Consider the following 21,375-nt stretch of genomic DNA (forward strand, 5'->3'; position numbering starts at 1 on the left):
AAGGAAAAAGACAGAGAAAGAATGACAAGGGGATAATTAGAGATGCACCGAAAATTCGGCCACCGAAAATGTCCCAAAAGTGCATATTCGGTTTTCTGCTGAAATACTTTTATCACCGAAACAACACAGCCGAAACAGAATGTTGTGATGATGCAAGCAAAAACTGTGGCCAGTACGCGCTTGTCTGGATAAGAGCCAACATGTCTGCATCCGTTATTCCTTTAACTGCAGCACTAAAGCGTCTTCTAAGCAAAGAGGTTGAGACGGACCATGGAGTGAAAACAATGAAAAGTACGCTCTTAGAGTCTGTCAGCACACGTTTCACTGAAATCTATTTGGATCCTCTGCACTTCATCGTGACTGTACTTGATCCGCGTTATAAAGATCATTACTTGGATGTGGGAATAAAGCAGCACACACGAGAAATGATCCAGGCCTCTATACAGAACGAAGAAAAAAGGACTCGTCTCTGAACCAGATGAGGGTCATGCACCCTCGTTGTCTGATATGTTCAATGAGATCATTGATTTTAGTGAGGTTAGCACACAGGCAGAGCCATAAATGCAACGCTAGGGGAGACCGGGGACAGCTGTAACATTTTTGACATTTCTGTCTATAACTTTGAGCTCTTTTAACCCAGTGTGTTCAAACTGCTATACAAACTAGCTTCAAGTGTCTGATAATAAATGGCCTAGAACATGCCTGTGCAACACAAACAGAAAATGCATGGCTTAATCTCAAATCCATGGTGTGAAATGTTACAACTGTCCCGGTCTCCCAACTAATAATTGGCATAAGAATTTATTTCGGTGTTTCGGTTTTTTGGTTTTGGCCAAGAAATCGGTGCATCCCTATTTGCCATCACAGTATAAGGTGGCATACTGTAAAAGGCTGATTGTAAATGGAAGGAGACAGAGAAAGAATGACAAGGGGATAATAATCTGACTAGAAAATGAACTCAAGCAACCCACAGTTCGCTGCTCAAACCCCATAGACCATAAGAAATTCCCAGAGAAATGATGCAACATGCTTTTGTCATCATATATGCAAAAATCTTTCTCCCCAGAAAACCATCAGGAGAAACTCTCCCTCTTATGCACTTGACCTGAGGTTCCTCTGTTATTCTAAACTGGGTCGTGAGTGGTTTTTTTCACAGCTGATCCTTTCCACTATGATCCCATCTATGCTACTCCTCCTGGTTCCGTATTTTTTTTATGCAACTGTTCTTTTTAAGAGCATGTTGTGAAATGTTGACATGTTAAGGCCTCTGCACCGGACCTCCCACACCTCCTGGTATTATTGGTATCAACAGAACTTTGGCTAAAGAGATGCAGAGCTCTCAAAGCTCGCTCCTCTGCAGATCAGAGAGGAACGTTTTTGAAACACACTGAACGTTTACACGCAGTCGATGAACATTTTAGAAAAGCTTTGGCATTCATCGGTATATAGAAGAGTGTGTAATGTGGTAAACAAATTCTACTGTCGAACATAGTGCACAAAACGCAGCTAACGTTTCAAGCAGAGCACTCCAACACAACAAGGAGTAGTCTTGTGTTTATTTTCAGTGACTGTCACGTTCCTTATTAAAACACCAAAACGTCCGTGCTGCCTGATCAGGAACCTGTGAGGAGGATTCATTTACATGAATGTTACACAAGGTGGATTTAAAAATAGTCATGTGTAGAGGGAGTGTAACAATTAGAACATCCACTGACACAGAAGAGAGTGTTCAGAGTTATAAAATACTCCTTGTGACCTGCGAGCTCCAAGTCTGATTGTTTTATCCTCCTTGATAGAATAACAGGTAGGCTTTCTCTGGAGTCATGTCTTTTCTGATAACACACCTGTCATATTAAGGCGTCTATGTAGCCACAACATACTAACATAGTCCTCTGTGGCCGAGTCACATTTCATTATGCCTTCTCTCTGTGATAAAAGGACTGTCAGCTGCTCCTCCTCTCCCTCCTCCACATGCAGGAAAACTCAACCGTCAGCACTCAGCTTGGCGGATGCTTTGCTGATATTTGTGTAGGATATTCTGTTCTGACTAACATGAAGACTGGCTTTACAAGTGTTTCCATCTTTTCCCACATCAGGTTGAGAACTAGAGGTCAGGAGTGTGTGGGTTTAGAGCGCCGAATGTATAAAACATGGACTCTTGTGGAGTCTCAGCGGTGTCAGCCAGTGGTTTCTGAAGAGGCATTATGAAGCGATGAAGTGATGGTGGTTGCCATATTGGAAATGCTGACTCCAGCTAACCTCTGATTGCTCTGGAAACTGACAGAGGAGGAGTTGATTATGCAGCCTTGATGTGATCAGAATGAATGAGAGAATTCTCCCCTTTCATGAATAAAGGAACAGGGCAAAGAGATGAAAACCAATTTTGAAGCAGGCATGTTTAATTCTGCTCTAAAATGGGCTTTTTAATATGAGACCCTATCAAGGGTCCTTGGCTTTTGTAGCCTGCCTCAAGTGGATGCTCGAGGAACTGCAGTTTTTTGCATTTACGTGTATTTGCTTTTCTTTTAATCAACAAGGATTGCCGCTTGGTGTGATAGAGGCACAGCTGGCATGTCAGTGTGCAGCACAGGCTAGCAACTCAGCTGCAGAAAGGCATCTCAGGTACAGAATATTTGCTGGTTTGATAAAAGAAATCTTGAGTCCCAAATTTCATACTTGAAAAAATTTTTTTGTTATGGTAAATGATAAATTCACTCGTACTTATATAGTGCTTTTCTAGCCTTTCTGACCACTTAAAACCGCTTTTACACCTTTTATACTACTAGTCACATTCACCCATTCACTCACTGACGGTCGAGGCTGTTACAGTAGGGACCATCAGCTAATCTCATTTGTTCACATTCACACACCTCTGAACAACAGAGGGAGCAATTCGGGGTTCAGAGTCTTGCTCAAGGACACTTCGGCATGTGACTGCCGGAGCTGAGATCGAACCGCCAACCATACGATTGGTAAACGACCGACTCTACCCACTGAGCCACAGCCGCCCCCGTTATCAGTCAAGAGAGTAAATAGAAAGTTGTTAATGGGGTGTCAAATAATCATGGTATAACAGAATTCAGTCTCACTAAAGGAACAGTTCAACATTTTGGAAAGTCAGTGAATGAGAATATTCCTAAGAATCCGATAAGAGGATCTTGTATCAAGGCTTGGGGTAATACTCACTGTGCCAATAAATAGTCCTGCATATTACTCCCAGTGAAGCTGTATCTCAACTCTTACTCTACATTTGTGTATAAATTAAACAAGATAGAGTGTTATGATTAATGAGCTTTGGTTGTGCTGTTAGGTGGACTTTGTTGCCATTGGGACGGAGCCAGGCTAGCTGTTTTCCTCCTGCTTGCAGTCTTCAGGCTTAGCTAACTGGGTTAGCTTTAAGAGAAAGCTTCCAAGCATATTTTCTAAGGTGCTTAACTATTCCTGTAAAGATTTGTGTGGTCAGTGATGTATTTTCAGGGTGAATGTAGAAATATACCTATGTGTGTTTATATAATGTATTATGAGTCAATAGAAATGACAGAGGCCCACAAAGCTACAAACAAGCCACGATGGATTTGACTGACAACTGATTTTATGTGTTGTTGATGCACTTCTGGTTTAATCTGGCTTCATGCAGTGTCCACTGGCTGACATTAACAAGGCAAATGCTGGTGAGGAGATGAAAACAGCTCAGTGCATGCTCTTGTTTCTGCTATGTCCCAATTAATGACCTCATTTGAAGCTCCCTCATAAGTTCTAAGAAAGTTATTTTGCCACTGTTCGGCCTCAGAGGCTCATTTCTGTTTGAGAAGGTAGAGGAGGTTTTAGATGAGTCCCAATCTTTACGCCGCATCGACCTGCAGGAGGAGGGCGGAAAGGAGAGACATCAATATTGCTGACTCGGCAGCAGGCTCTGGCCCCATCCCAGACAGATACAACTCATGAGGGAAAGAGTGTGTGTGGAGCAGTGAGGCAAAGGAAGCAGTCGGTTGTCCAAAGCAAACAGGAAGGCTTCACTTCACAGGTGCAGCTTTTGTGTGTGTGCGGGAGGAGGGCTTGGGCTGATAAGGAGGAATGTGGGGTTATTATCAGGGTTGCCAGGAGCAAAATACAATAATATTATACTGTGAAATTAAAATCCATATTCCAATTTCAACAAAAACTGTCATCTCTAATGAAGCAGCACAGTAAATGTCCAAACTGAATGGCAAAAATGGACCGTATGCACCAAGTTAAAAAGACAGAAACTTTGGCTTCATAAAGACATGAACCGGCATGATCACATCAGTAGTACCGTTGTGATTTGTTGCTCTCAGATTCCAGACAAGGTTTCAGTGTGGGTCATCGTGGAATTAGTTGTTCTGATTGAAACGATGTTCTAATTACTGTCCTCACTCATTGTTGTCGTTCATCTGGCTGCTCAGGTCATTATCAGGGCACTGTCAGCCCACGTCAGGCAGGCCAGGAGGAGATAAGTCAGTCAAAGCCAGAGCTGTTTGGTTTGGCCTGGCACTGGCACTGATGAAATCACGCTGCAGAGAATCAATCTTCTTCCTCCTTCTGGTCAGCTCTCTTTTAGGCTTTATCATCTGCCAGGAAGCAGATTTACCGACTCGGTTGTTAGCAGAGATTTTGGAATTGGGTTTCAGATTTCATCCAGAAAAAAAATCCTTTAAGTTTTGAGAGTTACAGAGCTGTAACTTAACTTCTCTTTCATGTTCTTGTACGCCTAAAAACTGAGATTAATTCCTGTTTCCAATTGAGTCTTTGATCTTTACTTTGTCAAATGTGGGAAGAAACAGACTTCCAGGAATACACCCCTAAATTTCCTCTCCCATCACGACCCTAAATAAACCAGGAAAATCTCAGTGTTTGAAGATTGCTGGCCTCTGTTCTGAAAAATGAGTTCCTTAAGATGCTACAGTAAGTGGTCCCACCTCTGCTCCACTAATGGACTGAACTTCTTCCAGCACCCGCCCGGCCAGACTGGCACAGATCTAGAGTGGAACAGCAGGATCAGACCTTCCTGTCACTGCACGATCCTTGCAGACCAGCCAAGGCCTGCAGTTTCTGCCCCGAGCAGCCAAGTCTCTGCCGGCCATTTTATTAACTGACGCCCAATTAGTTTCTGATGGTCACAGCTCGCTTGTGCTTAATGGAGCGGGGGTTAAAATGAAAGCTGGGGGGGCTTTTCTGTGCAAGCCAAGTTTATGGTCAAGTCATTTTCTCCTCAGTGTTTCCCCTTGAGTTACACAATTCAATCACCTCGGAAATGTCCTCCAGTTTTTTCTTTTACTTTTAATACAAACGTGCCTGTCAGGCCATTAATCTCAGCATAAGCCAGAGAATGACCCCAATCCACAGTTTTAACATTCATTTGCTAATCTCTCATGATTTTCTCAAGCAGCTGGGCTCTCTTTTTTTTCAGTACTTCTCACCACCTCCTCAAACTCAGCCATGGTGAAACAGACCGGAGATCTGTGTCGCCCTACTTTGGAGTTCTTGCTCCATTTTTGTCTCGTAGCTATTTATGCCTTGAGTCCCTAATCCACGTGTGTTTGTCCATGTTTGTGTGTTTTAAGGTTATCAATCTGGAAACCGAAAACATAAAGTTTTCCATTTGTTTTTTAACTTTTAATGCATTCAAACATGAGGTACAGTCATGCATCAACTTTTCACCTCCATGTGACTCTAAAATGTTCATTTCAAGACCATGTTCTTACCTAACATGTTCCAATAATCCATGTAAAATCTTCATAAGCCAAGGATAAGCCCGTCATTAGCTAATCTCATATTCCCTGCACCACTATGTGAAGTTCTTTGCAAAGAAAACCTACAAAGTGTTACAAAGCATCACTAACACTCTTTTTTTTCTCTGTTTTTCAGGAACAAGAAGAAAATAAAAGTGCAACTAGTTGGCCTGAATACTACATTGATCAGCTCAATTCAATGGCAGCTGTAAGTCCTAACTCAAACCTTGTTTTCCTTTTGTTTTAAAATGAAAACTGTCATAAAGTAGTCTCTGAAGAAAGACCACATCTCTGTTGCTGCTCTGATTTTGTATTTCAAACTCAGGGCCTGAAAAGAAAGTTACTTTAAACTGAATGAAACGAGTAGAAGTGAGCCAAGAAGCCTGTCAACACTAATGATAAGTGTCAATAAAGCTGCAGTGAGGAATGTTTGGCTGGTCATGAAACAGACTGACATTTATATTGTTGCCACTTTATAAGCTGCAAAAGCAAATGATATGAATGTTTATTTGTTAATCATATCGTTAATGCCTGAAACGTCCGCCGCAGGGTGAGTGTCAGACAGAGTCAGTCACAGCCCACTGCAGAAACTGCTTTTTTATACATGTTCCACTGCAAATACACAAAGTGAGTTATGTGTTTAACTGTGAAAGGAAACGGGATACATTTCCTACTTATGTCAAGGACAAATCGTCCAAAAGATGAGATGTAGCACTTTATCCACAGGGGGCGCCAAAATGAACATAAATTAAGAAATGAGCTTCATGTTTTATGTTAAATTGTGTCCCAGAATCAGATCTTTATTATGTGCCATCTCTATTCCACCAGAGAACAACGCTCCTCGCTCTGGAGAAAGAGGATGAGGAAGAGAGGAACAAAACCATCGAGAGCTTGAAGACCGCTCTGAGAACTCAACCTATGAGGTAGACTGAAACCTCATTCCGCACAGTTTCATCTTCTTATCTTCTCCCTGTCCCTGCGGTTAAATGCCACCTATTTTCCTCTTGTTCTCCCTCCTCTAACCTCGTCTGTCAGTCATTTCAGTCGCTCTCAACTTTATGTAAATGCGTCCTTTCAGAATAAAAGCAGCTTCATAGGGCATTGCTGTGTCATTAAAAGTGTTCCTTGACTTGAATTTACAATCAGGGGTATCTGACTCAGACAAACATTTACTAAGCTAACATTTAGCTATGAAGCATTTCATACTATAGTTTTACTGCAGCAAATGTATGCATTATAAGTATTATATTTCCAGTTAAAAGGAAGTAATATCAGAAACATTTCAATAAATCTGTCCCTAAACTAAATTGATCTCCTCTTGCTTGCCCTCTTTCAGGTTCGTAACACGTTTCATCGACCTGGACGGCCTCACATGCATCCTTAACTTCCTGAAGAGTATGGACTACGAGACCACCGAATCGCAGATCCACACATCTCTGATCGGCTGCATCAAAGCTCTCATGAACAACTCACAGGGCCGTGCCCACGTCCTCTCGCACACTGAGAGTATCAACATCATCGCTCAGAGCCTGGCCACAGAGAACATCAAGACCAAGGTGGCCGTGCTGGAGATCATGGGTGCTGTGTGTCTCGTCCCTGGTGGACACAAAAAGATCCTGGAGGCCATGCTGCACTACCAACGCTTTGCCTGCGAGAGGACGAGATTTCAGGTGGGGGGGGAGTCCAGAACAAAGCTGTGATTTTAAATCTTGTGCAGGTAGACATAGTCAGTAAAAAGCAACGTTGTGTAAAGATGTTTTAACACCTGTAATGACCTGTCATCCCTCAGACTCTTATAAACGACCTGGACCGGAGTACAGGGCGATACAGGGATGAGGTGAACCTTAAAACGGCCATCATGTCCTTTATTAATGCGGTGCTGAGTCAGGGGGCTGGAGAGGTGAGTTTTCTGCATTGGAGCTTACTTTCACTCCACAAGGTCACTCAGAAGACTTGGAAAAACATTGTTTGCACTTTATTTATGCTAACAAACTTCTTCTGTTTTTCCAAATGTAGACAAGCGTGGAGTTTCGTATCCATCTCCGATACGAGTTTCTCATGTTGGGGATCCAGCCTGTGATCGATAAGCTGCGTTCTCATGAAAACTCCACATTAGACAGGTGAGATGCAACAAAATGAGACACCTTCTACATTCAAAAAGCAGCTGGAGCTTGGACAGTGGGCCAGCTAATGTGTGTTAATCAGATAAAAGACACAAAATTAAAGAGATAAGAGAATAATTTGGTCACAAAGTTTGAGCAAGGAAACCTCTTTAGTGGTTGTTATTAAAAAAAGAGCGTATATTTTTCTGCCTCTTTAATTCCCTCTCTCCTTCTCAGACATTTAGACTACTTTGAGATGCTGCGGAACGAGGACGAGCTGGCTTTGTCAAAACGTTTTGAGTCGGTAAGTCAGAAGAGATAGCTTGTTGACGTTAGTCTCCATGAGTTTTGAACAGTTAATGCTCACAAAGATGTCGTTTCACCATTTCATTTTTTTCTTTCAGGTACATATAGACACAAAGAGTGCCAGCCAAGTTTTTGATCTCATACGCAAGAAGATGAACCACACTGATGCATACCCGCACTTTATGTCTGTCCTGCATCACTGTCTCCTCATGCCACGTGAGTCCATTTCTGTTCTGCAAACTATAGAGCTCATTTGCTTTTCATACTCCTTTGTGCTGTAAAGTGGGATTGAACGATGTTAGTAGATAAAAATGATCCTGCGCTACAATAAGGCTCAAAGCAAGGTAAGAGTAATCCTTCCACAAAATAGTCAGTCATCTGAACATCCTGGTTTCTCGCCAGAAAGATAAGGCTGTTGACTTTGTCCTGAATGGTCTGCCAGAAATTGGATAAGCACATTCCCAGCCTGACTGTGAAAGCCCTACATGCTCAAAGCAAGAGGCTGTTGTTAGCCAACATAAAATGCAGCGCCTGATCGGAGTTAGCCAGCTTTCCCACGTTGTGTCACCTGAAAATAAAGAGCCTCAATACTCCTCCAGTAACCTTCTTGTTTGAGGCTCTCCTACTTCTCTGAGAAAGAGTTCCTCAGTTATTCTTTGAACCCACTGACAGTGTGATTTACACTTCCGACAGATATACGAGTGTTACATCTGGAGATAAGACTAATAGAGTGTGGGCTGGTGAGAAAGAGGAGTAGAAATAAAAGTGATGATGCATTTAACATAATGCAAATAAGTGTTCAGTAAGGGATCATGCACATAGCCCTTTTGTTCAATCTGTTGGGATTCTACTTTGCAGGACAAGTTGAGATTAGATTGAACATTTAAATTCAGTCAAGTTCAAATGTTAGCCTGCGTATTTGTTGTAGATCAATCAATCAATCAATCAGACTTTATTTATAAAGTGCTTTTCATACAATGGCATTGTAACACAAAGTGCTGTACATAAAAGCTCTCACTGGCTCATATGATAAAAGCAAGAATCAGAATCAAGAATTTAACACAGCTTAATAATAAAGAGTAATGAAAGGATACTGTCTGATAGTAACAGTCTTTTAATGTTAATGTTGCTAATGAGAATATTAACCTCAATCACTTTGTTTAACAAATAAGACTAATCAACCTCTCGGTCTCCCTCTGTCCTCAGATAAGAGGAGCGGTAACACGGTGCAGTACTGGCTGCTGTTGGACCGCATTGTCCAGCAGATGGTCTTGCAGAACGACAAAGGCCATGACCCCGACGTCACACCACTGGAGAACTTTAACGTGAAGAACGTCGTCCGGATGTGAGTCTCCCGATTATTCCCCCTACACACACACTGACACATGAACGAATGCATGGAACAGATTACACAGCTGTCAGATTGAAGGATGTGTTCGTATTTCCTGTAAGTTACCAAGGCCATGTGCTCAACAGTGTTTCTAAGAAAACCGAGTCATTCATGTTGAAGCTGTAGTGGATTATATGTGTGTCTCTCTCTGCAGGCTGGTCAATGAGAATGAGGTCAAACAGTGGAAAGAGCAGGCAGAGAAAATGAGGAAAGGTTTGTATGACTGAATTACTCACCCTCAATGAGTAGTACATTAAAGTCGGTGGCCAAATTGTATTAAGTGTTAACGAGGTGTATCCCTTTGTCTTCTCAACACAGAGCACCATGAGTTGCAGCAGAAGTTTGATAAAAAGGAACGTGAATGTGATGCAAAGACACAAGAGAAGGAGGATATGATGCAGACGCTTAACAAGATGAAAGAGAAGCTGGAGAAGGAAAGCACAGAGCACAAGAATGTCAAACAGCAAGTGGCCGAACTCACAGTCCGACTGCACGAACTCAGCACAGTACGTTGTTTCTCTATATACCAACCGTGACATTAAACCTTGTTGACTGTTGAACAGAGCAACCGCAGAGTTCATGAGGCAACTAATTCAACCCCTTTAAAATTCTTTACATGTTACAACTGCAAGTTGAAATATATTCTCTGCGGTTTAAATGTAACAAACTATCATTTTGATAAGAAGAAACAGATCATAGATGGTACTGAAAATTAGAAGAAGAAAGTTATGCAAAGCTCTGACTGCTTTGTTAATCAAACGATAAATAAGGAAATAAGTTTAATTGAATTTCCGTTTGTAACACTCACAAATGTGGAAAAAACAGGAGTTTGAATACTTATGCATGGCACTGTAAAAAGCAAATCTACGAAGCAATTCTTTTTTTTACTTTATTTTTATTGAATTTTACAATGATTGGAAAACAAGGCACAGACAAACAGAAATACAGTTCTGTACAACAACAACAACAACAACAGGGTCAATAGATTTTGTTGGTGTTATTTACATAACTAGAGGAGATGAGCCTAGCACAGGATTAATTTCCTTCCTTTTGTAAATGTTTCTTCCTTATGGCTATACAGTCAACATCAACAGAGTATATGTACACATATACACACACGCACACACATCCATGCAACCACAACAACAGACATTTTCTTAATTTTTTTACAGGTTTTTCTGTTGATAAGTCAGTGCGTTAAAGTGAGTCAGCCATTTGTTCCAGTAACAAACAAACGTGTCCATACGTAGGTTCAGTGAAAAAGTTAGCTTTTCCATGTTATGTATTTCCGCCATGATTCTGATCCAATCCTCCTTTGTCGGGGGGCTCTTTAGTTAGCCAATATACGAAGCAATTTAAGGCTGTCACCTCCGTGTGTATAAATCTGCTTCTTCATTTGTTGATTGCATCAGTAGTAAAACTTAGGCACAGTTATGCAGAGCAATTTGAGTGCAGTATGTTAGATTTAAAGTCCTAAAATATTCAAAATACACACACATTAATATATACTAAGTCATATGTTACAAAAAAGGTAGAACACATTAATTGTTTCATTATTTGATAAAAATGCATTTAATTCCTATGTAGATACTCTGTTGATTTTGACCCTTTTAAAAGTATCTCCCTGCCCTGTGTGATCTGCAAAGTGTTCAACCCTCCCCTGCTTCTTTCCTCCTCCTCTCCTCCAGCAGCGACAAGCAGCCGTTGTTCCCGGAGGCCCTCCCCTGCCCCCGGGTCCTCCAGGTGGTCCCGTGCCCCCTCCACCCATGCCAGGCATGAGAGGCATGGTCCCACCTCCCCCGCCGCCACCTGGGGGCATGATGCCTCCTCCGCCTCCCCCACCCCCTCCCCCTGGTGGTCCTCCACCTCCTCCTGGACGCCCACCCATCGGAGGCATCCCTCCCCCTCCAGGAGCACCTCTCGGGCCCTCTCTGATGCAGAAGAACATTCCCCAGCCAGCCAACCCGCTGAAGTCTTTCAACTGGGCCAAACTAGCTGAGGTGAGAACAGGCAAAAGTCTTGAATGTATTGATCAGTTTTGTGTTACAATTTTTAAAAACAAGTTTTCTTCTCGCCTGCTCAGAATAAACTGGAAGGTACTGTGTGGATGGAGGTGGATGATGCCAAGGTTTTCAAAATACTGGATCTGGAGGACATTGAGAAGACCTTCTCTGCCTATCAGAGACAGCAGGTACTGAGGAGGCGTGGCTGACTCCACTATTAAGTCGCCCTCTGGTACCAGATTGGGGTGGGGGGAAGGGATTGATGGGGCGGGAGGGTGGCTGAGGATGCAGCTTGCTTTCATTTTACTAAATTTGAAGGAAAGGGGGAGGCACTGCTGTTAGATTTGGGAGTCAAATGATGCAAAACTTTCATGCCTGAGCCATCTTGAACATCTTTTAATCCAATGCTGTTTTATGCCATTACTGTTAATTTGCAATATGTGATTGAAGATGCATGAGTGAGCTGCTCAGAGTTGACTATTTTCACTGTAGAGCTTCTTTTAGTGACTGTTTTTCATGATCAGTAGCATGTGTTGTCAAGGCTTGTTCCAGCTAAAAGCAGCAAAGCATGTCCAACAGGCATAATGAGATGTACAAAATGATTGATTCATTAGATGTTTGTAACTCTACTAAATTTAGTTTACACAGAAACATGACGAATCTAAATGTAGACTCACCTGACAGATGTCTGATGTGCACAGCATGCAACATGCACGCTCAAACTGATCAAATGAACACCCACTCATGTCCCACTGCCGCTCACTTCATTACTGACGGATCCAAGTGCTGAATGAGCTTTTTGATTCATGTTGCTGTTTGTTTTTATGGGCTGCAATCACATAACTGCTTTACTTATTCTAATGAGTGCTTACATCTTCCCTGCTTCTTGCCTGCGTTTTAGGACTTCTTTATGATCAATAACAGCAAACAGGTGAGTGCTCCTACAGAAGACACACAGTCTAACAAAGTTGCTTCTCATGAATTAAATCAGACTTTCTGTTTACGTTAGACGGCATGACAGATTAAAAACCTTCAGTCCAGAGTTGTGTTTCCTGACTTGCATGTTTGCGTGACTGTTTTTTACTCTTCAATGATAATTTAGGATATGAGTCATCTACATATTTGTGTGTCTGTTAGTAGCCTTAAGTTATACCAGTGTTGCTCTCTGACTTCTCCACCTCTCTGCTCACAGAAAGAGGCAGACGACGACACGCTGGGCTCTAAAAAAGTCAAAGAACTCTCCGTCATTGATGGCAGGCGAGCTCAAAACTGCAACATCCTTCTTTCGCGGTGAGTTTAATGCAGCGTCTGAAACTCTGCTGATGTTTCAGCTTATGATGAATTTTAAATGTGACTCATGTTCCGTGTGCTGCAGGCTGAAGCTCTCAAATGAGGAGATGAAGAGAGCCATCCTCACCATGGACGAACAGGAGGATCTCCCGAAGGACATGCTGGAGCAGGTAGGGTCACATGGTCTCCATTCATGCAGCGTGTTTACATGCACCAGATTACAGTTTGTCAGTAAGCTGATTTCTTAAAAGTCACGTCAACCAGAGACCTTGTCACGCCTTGTAAGGGTGGTGGAGGATTTGAGGGGGCTGAAATCTCTTGTTTAGATGTGAAGAGAAAAGAAAGTATTTTTGAAAGCTTGACAAAATGGAGTGCTACATCATAATATTTGAATCAAAAAGTGAGCCTTACACCTGAGGCCAATCACCTGCACGAGCAGCTCATTTGCGTCATGGAACCTCTTATTTTTGTATTCCATTACCAATACACACAGGTTACAGCAGCCACACAGCACACATGAGCAGTGCTGCTCAGACACAGGTAGAGGTCGGCAGTTTTACCAAAGAGAATACTTGAAACTTGAAACTTAAAATCAGACAGTGTAGGGAGATTAGGAAGCAATGAAGTGCACTTAAAAGGGAAACCTGATGTTCTCTGAGCGAGTAAACCCTCATAGTGCTAATGTGCTTTTATTGAAGAGACTGGAAGTTTGCCTCTATTATTAAAATGAAGTAACATTTTTCAATAACAACACTTTATCAGGCCACTATGTGCTCGGTGACACACATTGTGCCATAGGTCTGACATGACCATGTCTTTTTTTTTTTATAAATCTCTTTATTTGTAAATCTCTTTATTTGGGACACAATCAGAGCAAAATACAGTGATGTCAGTTCAAAAATACAATGTCCGTCTTTTTTGTTTCCCCTAACAAAACAATGAACATTGTCTCTGCATTCAAAGAAAATTATAATCAATCAGTTTCCTTCTGCAAAATTATCAGATACACTGTTTTAAAGAAAGTAGTAACCAAATAGATAAATGGTAATGGAACTGATGTAATAAAACAAACAAAAATTAAATAAATAAATAAATTAAATTTATTAAATAAAATGAAAACACTCATTATACATTATCCTGTGTATTACTCAGCTAACAACTAAATATACAAACAAGTTGACCCTAAGTATTGATTTAAATGTGTTTTTTGATACAGTTAATAACTAATAAGATAAGCAGTTTGAAAGATATAATCCCTCAGATTTTATGGTTGATGATACCTCCATGTGTGGGTATTTCATACCCAACATTTTATTCATGTTAGAGTCCTAACATTAGCCTGCTTTACTGTTATAACTCATTTTAAACTCAAACAGGCAGAGGTGAAATGTGCAGGACTCCTTTCTGTGGATCGATTTGATGTTATGGTTGTCCCTCTTGCTATTCAGAAGTAATCACCGCTGTTGTGGGGTTTTGACCAATCAGCCTGATGATATGTAAGAAAGCCAGGAATAGTTCATTATCATGTTTAGTTAATCAAATCTTTGTTTCTGCCTCATCAGCTGCTGAAGTTCGTCCCTGAGAAAAGCGATGTGGATCTTTTGGAGGAGCACAAACATGAGTTGGACCGCATGGCCAAACCTGACCGCTTCTTCTACGAGATGAGCAGGTACTTCATCGGGTTTCTTCTTATCTGTCGCCTCATGGTGCTCTGCAGATCACATCTGCTCACCAACAATACACATTGTTCCTCTTATTGAAGCCAGACAAAATGACACATTAGCTTCTATTGAGTCAGGAACAACACTTGACTGTGTGCATCGTTACTTCTTAACATGTTGTTGAATAGAGAGAGTCAGTAGTGTTGTAGTCCTTCAAGGTAAAAGGAACAAAAGACCATGTCGTGACTGGGCCCCTTTGCTTTAATGCATCCATACAATAAACACAGCACACATCAAGCTAAGCTTATTAACTTACATCACTGCAGACAGCAGAGTACAGACACCTCAGTGCCAGTGACACAGAATGACTGTGTTGTTTTAGTTTCATGATTTACCGACCCGTGCTGTTCCCTCAGAGTTTCCTCAGAGTACAGAGCGGACTGGAGGACAGATGTCACTGTGGCTTTCATTAGCCACAGAGTCAATCCTTTATAAGCTGAAATAAAAAACACTGCCAAAAATAAGCTTCAGAGCCTCAACTCAAACTTTGAATGTCCCAATGAGCGAGCACAAAGGAGGCTGGCTTTATTTCACCAAAGCACAATGTCGATGTTTATGGCTTTTGTCTATAGTTGTGGATTTCCCTGTTTATGATTCTTATTTCTGGGCTATTTTCATTCCTCTCTGACACGCTTTTTCCATCTCCTGTCCAGAATAAACCACTACCAGCAGAGGCTGCAGTCTCTGTACTTTAAAAAGAAGTTTGCTGAGAGGATAGCAGAGCTCAAACCCAAAGTAGAAGGTGGGAGAAATCACAAACATGTTTTTCCTTTCTTTTTTTTTTAATAAAGAAGAAAGAGTTTTCTTTTCTTTTGTCAACATGATTCAATTTCAAATGTTTTATTATTTGATTTCCCAGCTATCTAATTCTAAAAATAACACAGTGAAGCACCTCTCAATGACCTAAAAACATGACTCTTCTTTATGTTGGTGTGTCTCAGCTCTGACAAAAGCATCCAAGGATATTTTACACAGCAAAAACCTGAAGCAGCTGCTGGAGGTGGTGCTGGCCTTTGGGAACTTCATGAACAAGGGTCAGAGAGGGAACGCTTACGGCTTCAAGATGTCTTCACTCAACAAAATCGCTGACACCAAATCCAGTATTGACAAGTAAGAACACTTTTTAATAGTGTGACGTACATCAAAGTCACATCTGGCACAAGATATTTGATAAATCTCAAACATCATGAGGTCATTTATATCTGAGCCTGCCTCCTTAAAGCAATTGTGTCTTCTTGTTTGCAGAAACATCACTCTCCTGCACTACCTGATCACCATCCTGGAGAAAAAATACCCCAAAGTCCTGTTGTTCCAGGAGGACCTGCAGAGCATCTCTGACGCAGCCAAAGTCAAGTATGAGAACCTGCAGCCTGACTTACCCACCACCTGTTTGCTTCCAATTCACTCTTTGTATTTATATTCAACCACTTGTCTCGTTTTGCAGTGGTGGACAGTAACAAAGTAAATTTACTTGAGTACTGAACTTAAGGACTTTTTCTGAGTATCTGTACTTTACTTGAGTATTATTTTTGGGGGATACTTATTACTTTTACTCCACTACATTCAGAAGACAATTATTGTACTTTTTACTCCACTACATTTCTATCAATGCTCTAGTTACTCACTACTTTAGCTTTGAAGTCAGCTAATGAATTTCCATGTCCATATCTTCAGCCCGTGTTAGAGGTTTTTGAAATGAAGAATGATACGTACCGTTTGAAATGTTCTCCCTGTTTCCCACTCTGCCCAAATATACAAACATTCATAGTCCAACCTGAGAAAGCGTGTTGAGCTACATAACATTTGTTTCATTCCAGATGAACATTTTAAACTAAGTTGTCTGTGCTTGGAGTAACTTAGTTTCTGTTTTTATTCCATGGTATAGTTTTAAGAGATTTGAAGTAATGGTTTCTAAATAAACATAATGTAACAGAATGTACTCCTATGTATTCTTGACTGCCATCATGCTTTGGGAAAATACAACGTTTTGAGATATTCAAAGAAATAATTTGAATACTTCAGTATTTTTAAAAGCAAGTTCTTCAGTACTTTAACTCAAGTAATAATCTGACAGAGCAACTTTCACTTGTATTGGAGTAATATTTGACCTGGAGTATCTATACTTTGACTTAAGTAATGAAGCTGTGTACTTTGTCCACCACTGTCGTTTTGTAGCATGACTGAGCTGGAGAAAGATATCAACAACCTGCGAAGCGGCTTGAAAAGCGTGGAGAGTGTGAGTAACACGATCTATGACATAATACATGACATAACACTGAATCACTGCTGCTGTCATACTATATTTACTGCTTCACTGCCGTAGCTCTCCTTTCATGTTTCTCTTCCTGGATCAATGTCACTCACAGGAGCTGGATTTCCAAAAGAAGAGACCGCAGGAGCTGGGTGATAAGTTTGTGTCTGTTGTGAGTCAGTTCATCACCGTGGCCAGCTTCAGCTTCTCCGACGTGGAGGACTCTCTCACCGAGGCTAAGGAGCTGGTAAGTCTTCGCTGCTGCAGCTGCACCCACGACTGTTTCAACCCAGAGAGAGCCACTGTCGCTTTCTGTACACACACAGCTCATTTCCTTTCCGCGCAGCTGTTTCTACACTCCACGTTGACCTCATCAGCGTCCTTTAGAGGAAAGCTAACAGCGGGAGTGAAGTGTTTCAGCTTCCTGCTGCAGCAGCGCCGGCGCTTTATTGGTCGGCCTGCGCGCTGCCATGTGTGCAGGTCAAAAGAGAAAGCAGGAACAGAGTGTCGGGTATCATTTTACACTGTCATGTCTGACCCAACTTTTCATTTTGTGAAAGTTTTAATAGAGAAGAATAAATAGTTCAAAGCAAATTACTTTGCAGCGTTTCTGAGGGACAGTTTGAGTGATTTGTCACCTTGACACCCAAAAGTTGAATTTATTCATCTGTCCACACTTGTACAGGAGCAGAAGATTGTTTTTCTTTGTGCATTCTTTTTGTGTTGTTTTGACCCAATTGCTTAGCTGCCCACATGGCAACCTTTAGTTTCTGTGAATCATTGACTTACAGTGTCCTGCTGTTAAATATTTGAAAGTGCGTGCAGTGATCCTCTGTAGAGAACATGCTAACCCTGTGAACAGCTCCTTGGTTGGGGCCCAAGTGCGCACAATAAATAGCAGAAGAAGACCAAGATATTAAAAACAGTGTCCTTAGTGTATTGAATGTCGAGAGGAATTAATCATTTGAATGCAGTTCGAACACCAAAAAATGTAGTTCTGAATTGGCTGTGTTAAAGGCACCTGATGGAGTCAGCATGTGATGTAAAGAGCAGAAGGTCTATATTCTCAGCATGATGTCACATCTGGATGTCCTCCACTTTAATGTACTGTGAAAATCCTCCACAAACACGTTGTCTTAATTTGGGCCCTGGCTCCAGTCTCTGGCCTCGGCTGTAATCAGTAGCCGGTCAGATCTGGGTTAACACAGGCTTCAAAGCCTGAACACTGGTACCCTGTTCTTATTTCAAAGGGGGCGAGACCTAATGAGTCTCCTGTAAAACAGTCATAGAGTGAGTAAAACATGGCCTGACTGTGTCCTGCTGTAAATCTAATCCACTGTTCCCCTCCATGTGTGCCCCCTTTCTCTGTGCTCCCGCAGTTCCTCCGGGCAGTAAAGCACTTTGGCGAGGATGCCAGTAAGATGCAGCCAGATGAGTTCTTTGGCATCTTTGACCAGTTCCTGCAGTCGTTCGCTGAAGCTCAGCAGGAGAACGAGAACATGCGGAAACGCAAAGAGGAAGAGGAGCGCAGGGCCAAGATGGAAGCGCAGGTATGTGGTCATTCCCTGTTTTCATAAAGAAACACAGATGTTATTAAAAATGTTCAAATACTGGTCATTAAAAGGCTCAAAGATTTTAATTCAATTACAATATTGTGATTTAAAATATACTCCAGTACGGGGCGCTGATGGCCTAGCGGTCTAAGCGCCCAACAAACAGAGGCTACAGTCCTCATCTCAGGGGTCGCCGGTTCGATTCCCGGCTGTTGGCTGACCAATTCCTGCATTTCTTCCCCCATTCTCTACTCCCCACATTTCCTGTCTCTCTTCAGCTGTCCTATCATATAAAGGCAAAAAGGCCAAAAAATATATATATAAAGGATAAGAGAGCTGTATCAATCTTTGCCTCTGTCTCTTGGCAAGAAAAGGATTATCTAATTATTTGATCCTAACATCAAGTAAAGGATTATATTTTTGTATCCAACGTTTTCCTTCCTGTGTCTCCAGCTCAAAGAGCAGAGGGAGAAAGAGCGAAAGGCCCGCAAAGCGAAAGCAAACGGGGAAGACGACGGCGGCGAGTTTGACGACCTGGTGTCAGCGCTGCGGTCGGGCGAGGTCTTCGATAAGGACCTGTCCAAGATGAAACGCAACCGCAAGCGCTTCAACAACCAGTCCACAGACTCAAACAGAGAGCGACCAATCACAAAGCTCAACTTCTAAGCTGGGCTGAGATCACCATCCTTATTCCCTTCTCTCCCTTCTGCTCATCACACGTTTCCCTCTGGGTCAGATTGACATGCACATTCCTCTGCACCTCCCTCCATTCCCACCCAGCTCAGCTTCAGGGGTGCAGCGCCACACACAGCGCAACATGTTCAGACTCTTCATCCTCTGAGATTTTTGTGATGTTTATCCGAGCAGAAGCCAAAAGTTGTTATCAGTGACCAAACAGGAGGATTAGTTTGGTCAGATGAAATGTTTCGTACAGTAGCAGGATGATGTTTTCCCCCCCGTTGGAGAATTTTTTCTTCCTACGTGTGAGAGATGTTTGATAGGAACCATTCTGTGCTGGGGTTTTTTTGTACGTCAGAATCTATGCACAAGATAAAATGTGCAGCTCACAGACTCCTCCAGGGCTTGATCCAAACAGGAAGATGATTCCATAAAAAACACAAGGGGCCATTTTGTACGGACTGATGTCATAGATTGAGACAGGCTGCTGAATTGTCCTCCAGATCATTTTTGAAGAATCTGAACTTCCTGCTGCAGTCGAGACCTTCAAAGGACTGGAACTCAACTTTGTTAGACAGGAGTGGTTTCGTCTGCGAGCGACGCAGCTAAGGAGCAGAGTTTTTCTTTCTTTATTTCATTATTGAGGTGCAGCTGTTCTATATCTGATCACTGTATGTTTTATTTGAATTGTGTTCCCATTAAGAGCTGGCCTTAACTCTGTGGGTTTTAATTGTTGAGTAGGTACTCTTAAAGGCCTGGGCCTAACTTGCAATTTCTCAACAAGTGTGTACACTCATGTCATAGATGACATATATCTATATATATAAGGATGCGTGCTTGTTTCACATGCACATATAAATCCATAATGACTATGCTAAATGCCATTAAAACCCATACCCTATCAATGCAATACACCTGTTTCTCCGCTCTGAAGGAAGTGCCCTCCTTCAAGTTTTTATTCAATAGATCAACTCTGTTTCCCTTCACTGGCTGGATTCACACTGCAAACAAAAACACGTCCATGTGTGATGTCTTCATTCTTTTAGAGAACATCACACATGGACGTGTTTCAGCTGTGTCAATCCATCCAGTGTTGAACACTTCCATTGGACTTTTGTAATTTAAAATATTGCCTTCCATTGTACAATGACCTGATGAGAATAAATGGGAGAAAAGCAGTCATTTTATTTTTACTTGTATGTTTTTAATACTTGTTTCAGCTGCAGAAGAGAATGTGTCACTGCTGGGATTCTACAAAGCAACAAGTAGGCATCACACTTACAGCTGTCAGTCTCTTTGCTCCACCTAGTGGTCAGTAACTACTACTGGATGCAGTACTTGACTAAAGTCCCAAATCCCAAAAAGTAATATGTGACAGTACAGTCTGCAAATGTTGACATTAAGTTTTATAATATACATATCTAATAGAATTAATATTAACTTCTCTTTTGTTTAATGATTAGAAAATATTCTAAAAAATGGGGCTTTTATTTTGAAAGAAAGAAAAAGCTGATTAGAGGTGGTATAAAATATTGAGACAATATTGTTTCATCTTGATTCACAACAGTTATTGTATCACTGGTGCCAAATATTATATTTAATATAAAATGTGCTCTAAACATGTTTCCTTTCCAGTTCGATTCATCGACTCACTTCATGAATCCTCACACTTCATCTTTCAAAGGTAAAGTATCTTTAATTTACAGATGCTGTCGTGTATTGTTATAAAAGTCTTGCCATTTATTAATTATCGCACAGAATAGCTGCATCATAAATATAGTCACTATTGTGGATGGTGTCAGGTATATCATGAGTTGCCCAGATTCCCACTCACAAAGCTGATGATTGTTGAACATCTCGGACACTCAGTGATATGTTACAATGTCATTTAGCAGACGCTTTTATCCAAAGCGACGTACATACGAGAACAAGAACAACACAAGCAAAGATCTAGACAAGAGGAAACAAGATCAGTACGGGTAACAAAGTGCTTCAAGTCCATTTGGGTGCAGGTACTGCCAAGCAGTGTAAAGGCAATGCACTAAAGTAAATAAGGTTTTTTTATTTTTTTGTTAAATAAGGAACATCTAAAATGAAGCAACCAAACCATTTAAGACCTTCCATTATCTTCATCAACAATGAACTTGTCATAAAATAATTAAAATAATGACCAAAGTACCAAGTGCTGGGTCACTCCAGAGCTGAACACAGATTCCCAGAGTAGAGCAGGACAGTGCGAGTCAACTGTAGCTGGAAGACATGATCTGCCACTGGGGACAACAGTGGAGAACAGTCTAGCTAAGTGCATAGTGCTTCCTAAAGAGCTGGGTC

The 21,375-nt window shown here is 41.5% G+C and overlaps 1 protein-coding gene across 5 annotated transcripts in view; it reads left to right on the plus strand.

Moving 5' to 3' along the window:
• LOC117823602 (disheveled-associated activator of morphogenesis 1-like) overlaps nt 1–20,226 on the plus strand; it is a 61,069-nt gene extending 40,843 nt beyond the window's left edge. For 3 of the 5 annotated variants that reach the window (XM_034698831.1, XM_034698832.1, XM_034698833.1), the window contains exons 4-26: nt 5,887–5,958; nt 6,579–6,673; nt 7,087–7,420; nt 7,540–7,650; nt 7,767–7,870; nt 8,090–8,156; nt 8,257–8,374; nt 9,365–9,503; nt 9,703–9,761; nt 9,867–10,054; nt 11,237–11,548; nt 11,632–11,739; nt 12,453–12,482; nt 12,744–12,841; nt 12,927–13,011; nt 14,404–14,510; nt 15,216–15,304; nt 15,504–15,672; nt 15,808–15,915; nt 16,738–16,798; nt 16,929–17,060; nt 18,193–18,363; nt 18,820–20,226. In XM_034698831.1, the coding sequence (XP_034554722.1) occupies nt 5,887–5,958; nt 6,579–6,673; nt 7,087–7,420; nt 7,540–7,650; nt 7,767–7,870; nt 8,090–8,156; nt 8,257–8,374; nt 9,365–9,503; nt 9,703–9,761; nt 9,867–10,054; nt 11,237–11,548; nt 11,632–11,739; nt 12,453–12,482; nt 12,744–12,841; nt 12,927–13,011; nt 14,404–14,510; nt 15,216–15,304; nt 15,504–15,672; nt 15,808–15,915; nt 16,738–16,798; nt 16,929–17,060; nt 18,193–18,363; nt 18,820–19,032 (2,970 nt within the window). In that variant the 3' untranslated portion in view covers nt 19,033–20,226. The remainder of the gene's footprint in view (nt 1–5,886; nt 5,959–6,578; nt 6,674–7,086; nt 7,421–7,539; nt 7,651–7,766; nt 7,871–8,089; nt 8,157–8,256; nt 8,375–9,364; nt 9,504–9,702; nt 9,762–9,866; nt 10,055–11,236; nt 11,549–11,631; nt 11,740–12,452; nt 12,483–12,743; nt 12,842–12,926; nt 13,012–14,403; nt 14,511–15,215; nt 15,305–15,503; nt 15,673–15,807; nt 15,916–16,737; nt 16,799–16,928; nt 17,061–18,192; nt 18,364–18,819) is intronic. The other 2 variants (XM_034698834.1, XM_034698835.1) reach the window with 1 other exon arrangement.
• Nucleotides 20,227–21,375: the final 1,149 nt, after the last annotated feature.

This window comes from Notolabrus celidotus, chromosome 13, assembly GCF_009762535.1.
Source record: "Notolabrus celidotus isolate fNotCel1 chromosome 13, fNotCel1.pri, whole genome shotgun sequence".
Classification (NCBI taxonomy): domain Eukaryota; kingdom Metazoa; phylum Chordata; class Actinopteri; order Labriformes; family Labridae; genus Notolabrus; species Notolabrus celidotus.